This window comes from Caloenas nicobarica, chromosome 1 (genome assembly GCF_036013445.1).
Source record: "Caloenas nicobarica isolate bCalNic1 chromosome 1, bCalNic1.hap1, whole genome shotgun sequence".
NCBI lineage: Eukaryota > Metazoa > Chordata > Aves > Columbiformes > Columbidae > Caloenas > Caloenas nicobarica.
Window position 1 is genome coordinate 41,308,775 of NC_088245.1, and position 12,954 is coordinate 41,321,728.

Below are 12,954 nucleotides of genomic sequence, written 5' to 3' on the forward strand. Positions count from 1 at the left end.
AATACCCGCTTCGGTTCTTACACGCAAGACGGCGGAGAGCTCAGCCCTGAGGGTGGGTGGCGAGAGAAATCCTCGTGAACGTCCCGCTTGGATCAAACAAAACTGCTTTTTCCATTAAAAACACGCGTGTGCCTGCGTTTCCCTTCCACTCCCGCCCTGCGATGGTGCGCGGCCCGAAAGAGCCCAAGCACACCCCAGGGGAAAGCCAGGACGGGGTGTTTCCTCGCTAGCGATGGCTGACGAGCCTTTGAAGATTTGAGGAAAGCTCTGGGTGGGTCAGCAACCCCGAGCTCTGGAGCGGCTGAGGGGCCACCAAGGGCGACATACACCCCACCTGTCCCCACCTACAGCCCCAGGGTCACCCCCTGCCCGGCCGCGGGAGAGCGGGGAGCAGCGGGCTGTTTGCTGGACGCTGCTGTACCGCGCAATGCCTCCCGCCTCCCTCCCCAGCACACGCAGGGATTTTTTTGGATGAAACGTGGGTTTTGTCAGTTTATTTACTCTTTGGCATAAAGCGTTTTGTTTGGGTTTGTTGGGGTTTTTTTAATTAATTTTTTGTACCATCGAGGGAAACCTGCGGCGGCTTTCGCATCCCCGAGTTAAGCAGCACGTAAAGCGTCTGAGCCTCACGCACCCACCGCCCGCCGAGCCCCGGGGGGGCTGCGCGGCCACTGCCCGCGGACGGGGCTGCTGCTCCCGTCCCCGCTTCCCGCAGGCCGGGGGGGCTGCACCCCCGCCCGGGCGCCGCGCCGCCCCGGGGCCTCCCTCCCTCCCGGCCCGGGCTGCCATGTCTGTGGCGCAGCAAGGCCCGGGACCGGCGGCAGGAGCGCCCCGCCCGCCGGCGCCGCGGGGAACCGACCGGACGCCGACAGCCGTGAGGGACGGAGGGCAGCGGCGGGACAGACCCGCTCGTCCCGCCGGCCCCTCGGCCCACCGGGCCGCGGGCACCGGGGCGGAGCGGCCGCCTCCCCTAGGCCGCAGGTTACGAGCGGCCTCTCCCGAGCCGCCGACGGACACTTTTCGGCCGACAGAAAACAGCGTGAGTGAAGACGGGAGGAGGAGCCTTTTTTTTTTTTTTTTAATAAAAATCCCCTTTGCCTTTACGGGGCGGAGCCAGGGGAGTTTGCGGAAGAGCCCGGCGTGAAGCAGCCGCTGATTGGGCGAACGTGGTCTCGTGACAGCGGCCGGGCGGGTCCACTCCCCCAGCCCCCCCCCCCGCGGCACGCCAGCCCCCCGCGTTCCATTGTGTGCGCCAGCGCCGCCGGGCCCCGCCCCCAGACCTGGCCCCGCCCCCTTTTTTCTCTTGGCTCATTTCCGGCCGCCGCCGCCGCCGCTCGCTTCCCTCCGAGGACTCGGGAGAGTGAAGAAACAACAGCCGCCATTTTGTTTGTGTGTGAGCGACTGAGGGAGGGAGCGAAAGGCCGAGCCGGACGGGGCGAGCCAGGGGGAGGGCAGCGCAGAGAGACCCAGGGGCCCGGCCAGGGGACGGGGAGAGAAGCGAGGAGCCCAGACGCAACCCCCCCCCCACCCCGCGCCAGCCTGCCCGTCCCCTCTCTCTCTCTCTTCTCTCTCTCTCCCCGCTTTTTTCTCTTCTCCTTTTCCCCGACTTCTTTCTCTCCCCCGCTCCCCTCAGCCCCCGCTCCGCCACACACGCCCCAGGAGCGGCCGCAGCCGGGCCGGCGCTGAGCGCCAGGCAGGGGCAGTAGGGAGCCTGCGCCCGGGCCCCGCGCTGCCTGCGCTGTCCCGCCCCACCCCCCCGCCGGGGAGCGCCGGGACCCCCTCCCCCCCCCGGCCATTTAACCCACCGCGAGGCGAGTCCCCCGCCTTCCCCCCGGCGTAATTTTTCTTCTATTTTGTTATTTTTAATTTTACCCTCCTTCTCCTCTTGGAGGGGTCGCTGAGCGGCCTCCTTCTCCTCCTCTCTTCCCCCCCCCAACTACCAACCTCTTCGCTTCCTTCCCCACCCTCGCAGAGGCGAAGAGCGAGTCCCCGCCGCGCCCGAGCAGCGCCCGAGGTTTTTCTCCCTCGCTTTCCGCGCCCAGCGTAGCGGAGCCGGGGAGCCCCCTCCCTGCCCGGCGCCAGCGCTCGCAACCATCCTCGGCTGCCCGGGAGGGGGGAAGGTAGGCAGAGGGGGGGGAGGGGCCGGCTTCTTCCTCCTCCTCCTCGCTCCTGCCCCTCTGCCTGCGCCGGAGGGGGGGGCAGCCTGCAACTGAGAGCGAGAGAAAGAGGAAGGGGAAAGAAGAAGGGGGTGGGGGGGCAGAGAGGGTGTTGAAACCCGCCCCCCACCTTCCCATCCCGCGATCGGTGCTGCCTCCATCAGGACAACAACCCCTCCTCCTTCCCTGCACAACAAGATGTGAAGCGGAGACTCCTGGGACTTATCCTCACCCTCCTCATCCTTACAGCTCCCCTTTCTGCAGCCATTAGCGACGGGCGAGGAAGAAGCGAGTGGAGCTGGGGACCCCGCGCACGCCTGGCCGCTCCCCCCGCCGCCTCCCCCCCAGCCCTGTCGCTGGCGGTGGGTGTTTTTTTGCAGGGTGGTGTTGGAGGGGGAAGGAGCCGCTGCTAGAGGACGGTGATCTTTTTTTCTTTTTTCCTCCTCCTCTCCCCTCCTTCGCCCGCCTCCTTGTGGCGATGAGGAGGAGGAGGACGGCGCCGAGGAGGAAGAGGCTGATGGCGGCAGTGAGGAGGCAGCAGGAGGAGGAGACCCCCCGAAGGATGAAGATGATGATGGTGGCAGTGGTGAGGAAGCACCAGCAGCACAACAGCCGGGATTAATTTTACTGGAAAAAAGAAAAAAAACCAACCAACAAAAACCAAAAAACAACCAAACAACACAAACCACCAGCCTTTTTTTTTTTTTTTTTTTTTTTTTTTTTTTTTTTGGCGGGGGCTCTACCTGCTCTTCTCATCTTCGATCAGCCCTTTCGCTTGGGGGAAGAGGCCGCTTCGCTCCCCCCACCCCAGCTCCCACCTTCTCCCCGCTCCTCCGCTGCCGCCCTCCCGGAGCCCGAGGGGCAGAAAAAGGGGAACTTGGCCCCCTCCTCCGCCGGATCCTCCTCGCTCGCTCTCGGCCTTATTGTTGTTCTTCAGCCGACTCGGGGCCCGAGAAGAAGGTGAAGGTTTTGGGGTTTATCCCCCACCGTCTCTCTGCTCTGAGTGATTGTCTAAAAAAGAATTAAAAATGGCCGAGAATGTGGTGGAGCCGGGCCCGCCTTCAGCCAAGCGGCCTAAACTCTCTTCACCGGCGCTCTCCGTGTCCGCCAGCGACGGCACAGGTCAGTCTCGGGGTCCGGGCCCTCCCCACCTCTCCATGCCGCAATTATTGCCCCTTTTCTCCCCTCTTCTGCCTAAATCTCCTCCTCCTCTTCGCTGCTGTAACTCGTGCCTGCCTTCGTCCTTTCTGTCTGTTTCTCCCGTTTTTGCTCTGTTTGAACGTATTGGCGTTAATGGCATATGGAGGGTGTTCGGGTGTTTCTGCCCTTTTGGTATTTTGGAAGTGATTGAAAGCAATGCTCTTCAGTTTATATTGTGCTTTTGAACAACCGTAGATAGGAGTTAAAAATTTGTCATTTTCGTGTCTTTCACAATAGCAGCTGTTAGTGAGCTTCTTGCTAAGCATATGCCTTTAATGCCAGTTGCAGAAATACGAAATAGTGCTGAAGATGATTCTTTTGTACACATTATTGTTGAATTGCATGTGTACATTTGTACACACAAGTGTGTCTTGTTTCTTAATTATTTTGCATATACAAGGGTTTTTTACAGCTCGTTTAGAAATGAGATTTATTTCTCTGCTATTTTCCCTTTTTCTTCTTACATGCAGTCTGCTTATTTGATTTACTTTTTACAATCCTTCTTACTCTTCCTTGCAGAAGGATATCTAAAAACTACTGTTCTGATTCAAATAGACCATCGACTTTAGGAAAAAACAGTTAAAACAAAAATCCAGATCCCAAGCTTGGAGCATGAGGTTTATCAAGACTCTTCTTAGAAATGAAATGTTGTTTCACCTTATTTGCATTAAGAATCAATATGGAGTGCAGTTCATCTTGCGTCTCCCATTTCTTTGCTGCGAGACCAAAATGTCTGAAATTTCCCTGTAGACTTAAGGGCTGCAAAGATAAAGGGGCTTCTCTGCAGTCCTGCAAAAGTCTTTGGTGATGCTATGAAGGCAAACGGGAGGCTGGAAATCTTAGGTGTCCCAATCCCTAGCAAATATGCACTGGTTGTACTGGGAGGGGAAAGCGAATAACAAAGGGCTGTTTAGCTTTTTAATGCTTCTTGCGAAGCAGATGAGTATTTGGTGTCATTTAGCTATGAGAGTACTTGATTACCTGTCCCACGGGAGTTTCTTTGAACTCGTTTTTCATCTTTTTAGCCTCTGCTTTGGGAAACATAGGGAAAAGAAACTTCCGTAGCACTATGAGATGCAGAGGAGGCCTCCTGCCAGTCTGGTGAGTGGTGGCATTTCTGATGCCACCGGTGGTCTTGTTCAGTGCAGTTAGAGCTGGCAAGAAAGAGTTGTGTTTTGTTTTGAGTTAAAAACAAACCAAACCTCATTTCACAGTAAACAGAAGGTTTTAATAGGTGGTTTTTGGTTGATTAGTGGATGTGATTCTACTTGGAATCATCTTCAAAATTTTGAGTTTTTGCTTTCTCTAGGTGAATGACATGTTAGTTTTGAACAGTTCGTTTGTACCTTGTAGAGATATTAGATAGAGGTAATATTATGTTGTAACTGGAAGACATGACTGTTCCTAATATCAACAGGTCTTTAGTAAGAGAGTAGAAGAGAGCTGGAAAAGCTGCTCTTTAGCTAGAGCTAGTTGTTGAGTTTGTTATGCTGGACTTGGAAACGAGTACTTTATTCAGTAGTAACTGTTTTTGTGTTGTCTTGATGGTGGTTATCTTACTCTGTTTAGGGAGGTGAAATAAAAATGTGTTTTGTGAGAAAAGTCCTGATACTTGGAAATATGGAAGTTAAAGGTATATTTTGATTCAGATAAACATGTATCTAAGTTAAGATGTTTGTGATCAAATAAGGTTTGGATCATTTGTGAATGCATTTCAGCTTAACAGGTGTAGATTTTAACAGAATAGTCTATTTTAATTGTTACTTTACTGAGCCATTTAATAAATGAACTTTTTAGAATTATGGTGGAACTAGGGATTGCTGGACAGTTTCAGGAGTACGTAACTGGGATAATTTTTCTGAAAGTGATTGAGGTTGTCATCACTTGGTAGCTATGCAGGGGTTTATAGTGGTGCAAACACTTTACGCTGCATAAAAACTATTAAAGAATTCTTACTCTTCTGGATTTTTTTCGTTGACAACTTACATGGATCTGGGACAGTTCAATTTTCTTTGTTTTTTAACATGGTATCATTTCTATTTCTTTATTTAAATAAAATCAAACCTTTTAACTAATAAGTGTGTTTTCAGAGTCACATTTTTTCATTTGCTGCTTGAGAGACTGCAGCTTTTCTTGTCCCACTTTTGCTGTTGTGGGAAGCTGCTCTGAAGTTTACTTTTTTTTAACCTAACTGCTCCTTAAGTTTGCTTTGGAATAGTGCAAGCAACTTTCATTAAGTAAATTCCACTTATAGAATCTGTTGTATTGCCCCCACTCCCTAGTTAATTATAGAAAATAAATAACATGGCGCTTATGTACTTACTCAAGTGCCCTTTTTAAAACTGTCAGATTCACAGCATCATTAGAGGGAAGGAAGAAAGTAAGAAACTTGCACTGTTGATGAAACTTTTTCTAGCACATGTGCGTAGTTGATCTTTCAGTGTGTTTCTTTTGCTGTTAACTTTTGGACTCGTTTCTTAATCTGAAATACTGTTTTAGCTTGTTAGATACCTAGAAACAGTGACTGACTCTAGTTAACTTATTCCCAAACTTGCAGAAGTTAAGTGTATTTATATTGAAGATGAAGTAGAATCTCTTAATTCACTCATGTTTTCACTGTAGACCTGGATGATACTGATGTCCTGGGCTTGGAATGTGCTAAACTCAAATGTTGGTGGTTTTCTTCTGTAAAAGTAGTAGGTAAAGATTGTCCTAATACACTTGATTTATTGGCAGCAGTCAAATACAGCTGCATTTCCCACTGTTGTTGCAGTGCCGCATCTCTTTCTGTCTTAAAAGTCTTAAATGGTTTGTGTGTTCCTGCTCAGAATTTGTGTTGCCATAGAACATACTGTATTAGTGTAGTTTTGAGTTGCTTTATTAATGCCAATTGCTTCTTTCGGAGGGAAGAGTAAGATAGACTTACAAGGAGACCGAAATGTTCGTTGCACATTTTGTAATAAAGTTTATTTTGAAGTAATTTAGAAAGTCTTGGTATTGTCAGTGTCATGTAGTATATTAGTAATGAATTTTTGAATGGTCTCATCTTTTTCTTAGATGTTGTGTAGTTCAAGAATAAGCTTCAGGAGCAGGACTGTGTGGATTCTTTTAAACTGCCAGAGGTTTTCTGCAACTTTTTTTTTCTATTTAAATGTTAAATTTGTTGCAAAGAAGAATGGTAATTATAGATGTATCTTGCCCAGATGTGAAGTTTTCTAAAGCTATTACAGCTCTATGGTGGGGTCACCTTTTGTTGGTACAGTATCCTTAGTGTGGGATGTGAGTTTGTGACACTGGATGCTGGCACAGCTCTTCTGTCCCAGTGTGGTTACATTGATGTAAGTACATTACATTGATACATTGATTTGTCAGTGTAGCTCATTTTGCTTACCTTTCCTTACTGGTAGAAACACTGTTTTGATATGTTGCACCTAGACTAACAAGACTTTCCTAAACATTGTATTAGCAAACGGGGGGTACACCAGTCTATTTCCCCCCCGCAACTCTAACAGAATAATTTGACTACAATCTGAAGAGTTATGTCCTTGAGTAAATGAGTGGAAGTCTTTCATAAAGATACATTTTTAACTGGATTCCTTAAACCAGTGATTTTTTAAAAAATATTTTTTATTTGTGAACCCCATGATTTTTTTTTTCCTGCAGTAATGCAGGTGTGCTGAAATTGCCATGTACGGATTCCCATGTGGTATATTCAGGAAGGGAGAGTTTAATCTTTTACAGCCCCCCTTTAGAAATAACATGTTTACTGCAAACTAGGAAAGCTTTTTGGACTCTGAGTTCAGAACTGCTGTGTCTTGTCAAGGAGTAAAAATGGAGTATACCCTCTGCTGCAGCATGGCTGTACGGCATCATGTCTTTGGGTTGTTAGATCTGAAAATAGGATTTTTAAGTGCTTAGTGTTTCTGGCTTGCTGTAATATTGGAAGCCAGTTTTCTACAATTAGTTAGCATGTGTTGTATGAGAAATCGAGTTACGTATTTGTGATATGTCTTAACATCCTTCAGTTTACTATATCCAAAAGTCGAGTTTTTCTAAGTAATAGTGTATCTTCAATCTCCCTTTCAGTACTCATCTTTTTGTAAAGTTTGTATGTTCCTTTTTTTTTTTTTTTTTTTTTTTTAGGAACTGCTTCTGACCTTTAAAACTTTACTCTCCCTTACATCAAAGGTGTAAGACTTGTAATGAAACTTCTCACCTGGACTACTGCAATTTTGACTGATACTCATCTTTTGTTTGTTCCAAATGTATCAGGATGTTTCTTTGCTCAAAATGAATCATATTGTATTAATCTTATCTCACTGTGTTTTCCAGAGGCATATGCAGGGTTTTCATTTGTTTTCGGACAGCTATGCTATTTTCCCTACTGTTTGTTTGTACTACTTTTAAAATTAAACACTTTTCACAAATCTGCTCTCTGGCTAATGTTTAAGACCAAGTAATTAGCTACATTTAACTTAAAGCCATCAGTTAAATATTTTTATCCCTATTGAAAACCGCATTTCCCCCCCCAAGTATTAGTAATGAGAGATGCATTAAAACATGGTTAAATGGATGGCATATACTATAAATTGAGTATTGCAGTGGTGGACGCTTGTGTGGCAAAAATGGGCATCTTTGCCTTGTAGCTAAATAGGTACTAGAAGTAACTGCATTAGGAGTAAATGTAAATTAAGATAGCTTAAGTCTACAAGATTTTCTTTCAAAAGTAAACCGATCATTCATATGGCACTTCGTAATGTTTTAAAAGAAAATCTTGCAGGCTTTTGGACCTCGTAGATTTTCAAACTGCTGTATCTCTGCTTTTTTTTCCACCTTTCACCAAGTGGATTATGTGTGTATGTACTTTTTCTGAGCAGTGTTAGGAATCTTTTTTTTTTTTTTTAAGGAAATATCCACCACAACACAAAACCCATACATAACGCAAAACTGAATCGTGAGCATTTACAAATAAAAAACCTTTGAGACTTGAAAATGAGTTCACAGCTGCAACTTAAAAATACAGATTCACAAGTTTGATATTGCAGGGAAAACCTTTGTTGCTGAACCTGGGAATTTAAATCCTAGATTAAAAAACCCTACTAACTTATGGATCTTGGCCCTCACGGTCCTAAAGCAGGGTTTGGATTTAGTCTAAAGAGTCCCTAGTTCAGGTTATTGTTCAGTTGTTTGTTTGTAGAAAATGAAAGTATATCTGGGAATGGTCTAGTGGACTCTAAGGTTTAGTGTATATTTTTAGGGGATGTGGGTTTTGTAAGGTACTAGGGATACATACTGAACTCCTACTGTACGAATTCTGGTTTCTTGTACCATTACAACTTGGAGAAAATGACCTTATTATTAGATTTTAATTTTGTGTGATTTAGTGAGTATTTCTTGCAAAGTCTCTGTAGACTGCTGTATTATCTTCAGTGTGTCACCTCAGTGTCTTGCTTAGCTGCTTTAGCAGGAGCAGCCTTTCAGTGTCTGTTCTAACCCTGTAATGATACTACTTTAACCTTTCTCATCACCTGAACTAGTGCCCCCTCTGAGAGGGCTTGGCCAAAGTCATTTAGATTTATTATTTGACATTGGAGTAATTTTGCTGTGTAGATTTCACTGGCAGATAAACAATGTGCACCTGTCTCCAAGGATTTGGCTTTTCTGTCTTAAAGTGTAGCAGCAGGCTGAAGTAAAGTACGTCTGTCTCTGTGTATGGATGTATATGCACTGACAAAACATCTGCGGTTACGTTGAATTTGTAGAACTTCAAGTAGAACTTGAACTAGGGCAATTCACAGAAATCCTCTCCCTGAGCAGTAAGTGATGTATCTGAAAACATGACTTTGTTCTCTTCCTAAATAGCAACAAGTTTCCTTAAAATGGATTGGCATATGAATGTAGTTAGTTATCTTAAAAATTTGACATGCTATATTCTTCTTCAAACATGCATTTCTTCCAACACTTTTTGAAGAAAATGAGAAAAAGGGGTGTTGAATTCTGATTATTTCAAAGCGTAGTAACTTGTGGTTTGGTTGGCAACGTCATTGTGTTTGTAGGAATAGCAAAGAGATTAAATAGTGGTCCAAACTAGGATTTGTACAAAAAAAAGCACAAGTTAGGTACAAGACCTTTCTATTATTGGTGGCTGTGAGATGGGGCAGAAAAAGATTTTGCTTTTTTCTATTTGATGCACAAAGCACCTCTGTACTGCACTTTTTGTTGCACCTCTGTAAGAGATGTAGGTAGAGTTTTGAACTGTCTGTTCGCTTGCAGAATCATTGATTTTTTTTTTTCTGGTTTTGTAGAACTCCCAACTACAAGTGAATAGATAATCTCTCTTACAACGTACTCTTACTGTGTTAATGGACTAAAATAATCTAATTCTCAGGGTTTTTTAGAATAGTAATTAAAAAAAAAAATCCTGGCAAAATGCTGGCATATGGCTTGCTCAGTACAACTTCTACTGAAGCTAAACTGCCTTTTACGTATTCCTGAATATAATTTCAAGAGCTGTGGGCAATCAAGATAAGTCTGATCTGCTGAGTTCTGGTTTTTTGTTTACTTTTATATAAATTTCTGTACATAAATTCAGCATTACTTTTTAATTTTACTTGGGAGTAATGTCGGATGGACTCAAGTCAGTAATACTTGGAAAATGGTCGTGACTTTTTGGTAATTGTATATACAGATTGCATCATTTCAAACTTGTTGTTAACTTGACAGTGAGGTGAACTTTACTCTTTTCTTGAAACTGACTTGTAGTCACTTCTAAAATGAAACTGATTCAGTGTGTTTGTGCACGAGTGCACTTTTCCTACCTGCATGTACCTATTTTGTGGCAACCAGCATAGCAGACCAGCAAGGCATCTCTAACTTCCCAGCACTGTGTGCACAGTGATCCAGAATTTATCAGATTCCTGACTGAAATACCATTCTCACTGTTTAATGACACCACAGACCAACAGCAGTTAACTTAAGGTGGTCTTACGGGAGTTTTGGTGGCATACATGTGGTAGTCTTGGGAATAAGAATACTAATTTACAGACTTTTCGATAGAGATAAAGGTAACCCAATGAAATTTATGCAAATAGCAACATGTTCACAAGGAAATTATTAGATGTGTGACTTTAGCATTTTGGAATTAAAACTTCTAAACTTTTTTTGTTTTATTTGAGTCACCAGTGATGCCAAAACTAGTACCTTTGCATTGTGTTAGTTAAAAGTGTGAATAGGCAGGTACACAAACAACAGTGTCTCTGAAATTCCCCCTTAAGTGAAGTTAAAATATTAAATGTACTTTGTGTTGATTCTTGTACCTAGTCTTTTCCATATGATTACACCACTTCTGTTTCTCTATAACAGCTACAATTCCATATTCCATTTAATTTTCACTATGGTTTTCAGTGGTAAACACCTGCTGTCATCTGTACCTCTAAATAGTGTTTTTTAAAGAACTTTGATTATGATTATGAAAATGAAAACAGTTTGTTATGAATACAATTTTCTTCTGAAGTTGCAAAAAACAGACATCAATAAAAGTCTACTAAAATTGGCATTTCTCTGCATCTTAGTTTGGGACAAGTAGGACTTAAACTGGCAGATTATTTAGACTTTGCAAAATTAAGACTTTTTTTCCTTACACAAGAGCTGACGGTTTTGACACTAGTGTCTGAATAGGGATTAGGATAGCTTAAAAAAATATTAAATGAGATGGGTCCTAAAATAGTCTTCGATAGAATACTTTATGTTCAGTTGTTACAATTAATAATGGAACCATGTGCATTCTAGGTGGTGAATTTGGATCTTTTTGACCAATAAACCCTTGGTTGTTTTTAAAAATCGGTGCCTGAAGTCAGTGCGCTACAATGATGTGCAAACATGTTTTGTGCCTCTGTGTTTGTCTTCCAGTGGTTTTGAGTGTGTCCTTTTTAGATGTGTTTTCTGCTTGTATCATTTGCAGTCTGTCTTCAAATTACCAAGTTTCGTGATGTGGTGAGCAAATTCAAGTCTTTTCTGGATCAGCAGGGAAGCAGCCAGTGCTTCCCCAGTTTCTTGCAGGGAATAGAATTAATATGGAATTCCAATGCTGAAGACTTTGTTACCCAAATAGCACACTACAGAATAAGAATCCCCAGTTGCTGTTGTGTAAGTGATAGTGAAGACCTCGGCATCACACCTCCACTTTGGGAGTGGGTGATGCTTAGGGTTATACAGGGACTGATGTCCTGGGGTTTTGGAAGCAGTAGTTGCAATGATCAATCCTGACTTCAGTATTTTAGGCTGATGTTGAATTTTTGCCCCTTTGTCTTGCATCAAGTTGCTAGATTAATTTAAATTAACTCTACGTTTTAAGGTAGGAAAAACGGTTTGGCAGAGTTTTTGTTACCATTGGGTAATTGTGGCTTCACAGAGGAGCTACATGAAAAGCCTTGTCCTGTAATGGACTTTAATGGTAAGAAGACATCTGATCTCCAAAATGCTGTGTAGCAAAATTCTCTCACACCCACCTGGTAGGAATCTTAGAGTTTTTGCCTCTTTCTTAGACATGTTTTTTTCCCCTGATAAAATTGCCTAAACATGTCTAGCTTAATTTTCTGCCATTGCAGAGGCCTTGGGAACTGATGACTTTCTTTATTAGCACTTTGTTTCATGTCTGTGCTTCACCTTTGCTTTTGCATTTTCATGGATACCTGAGAATTGTCTTGTGAGAATGTGTCTCCTTGTGCTGCCTTTTTATTTTTATGTTTTGAGTTCTGGTGCTTTTTAAGGGCATTTCAGACAATACATTTTAGGGCCTGTAATGCTGGTGCTTGACTGCTTGAATAACTGGTTTCTCTGGGATATTGGTTGTATCTTCTGGGCACTTTCTCTGTTACGTTCAGGTCCTGTTCAGTTCCTGGGTAGCTTTCCTGTCACCATGCAGGGAAGATACTGACCTCAGCAGCTTGTTTTTATTCTTTATCTGAAAGCAAAGCGAAGGTACCATGTTTTCTGTGAAGTCCAACATCATCTGTGGCTCCTGTCAACGCTGTCACATGCATGCTTTGTATTCAGTGTCCTGTATTAGGCCTTGTCCACTTGTTTCATTGTGAACCTAATGACTGTGATATAATTTGATCCACTGATGTATTTCTGGAGCCCAGAAATATTTGTGCAGAAAGGTGACTGTTCAGCAGCTTTCTAATTTGATATGTCTGTGTTCAGAACATAATATAAATAGGGTGCAGGGACAGGACCTATAACGTCTCCTACCTCTGTAAGATCAGCAATGAGGTAACCACTGGAGTAAGTTGTTGTCTTCCATGTCTGCCATGTAGGGTTCTTCAGGTGTCACTGTGTACACGATTCTGTTTCTTCAGATACACCAACTCTTCCTGGAAATTGAATGCTTGAACATATTGAGTCTGAGGGTACAGTACACATGAGAGTAAAGTGTTATTTCTATCTTGTAGCATGCGGGCAAGTTCTTAGCAAACTAGTATTATTCACTGCTGTGTATTTACTAGAACCAGATAATCTCCATATTGATAGAAGTGCTTATGTTATTCTGAAAGGTGAATAGAGGTCTGTTGTCTCAATCTAGAAATGAGAAAACAAC

The 12,954-nt window shown here is 43.9% G+C and overlaps 1 protein-coding gene across 3 annotated transcripts in view; it reads left to right on the forward strand.

Annotated features, from left to right (window-relative positions):
• Positions 1-1,313: 1,313 nt before the first annotated feature.
• Positions 1,314-12,954, forward strand: part of EP300 (E1A binding protein p300) — a 65,052-nt gene continuing 53,411 nt past the window's right edge. Inside the window, exons 1-2 of one of the 3 annotated variants that reach the window (XM_065629333.1) lie at positions 1,314-2,518; positions 2,640-3,278. In XM_065629333.1, the coding sequence (XP_065485405.1) occupies positions 3,185-3,278 (94 nt within the window). In that variant the 5' untranslated portion in view covers positions 1,314-2,518; positions 2,640-3,184. Of the gene's footprint in view, positions 3,279-12,954 lie in introns of all 3 variants that reach the window. The other 2 variants (XM_065629316.1, XM_065629324.1) reach the window with 2 other exon arrangements.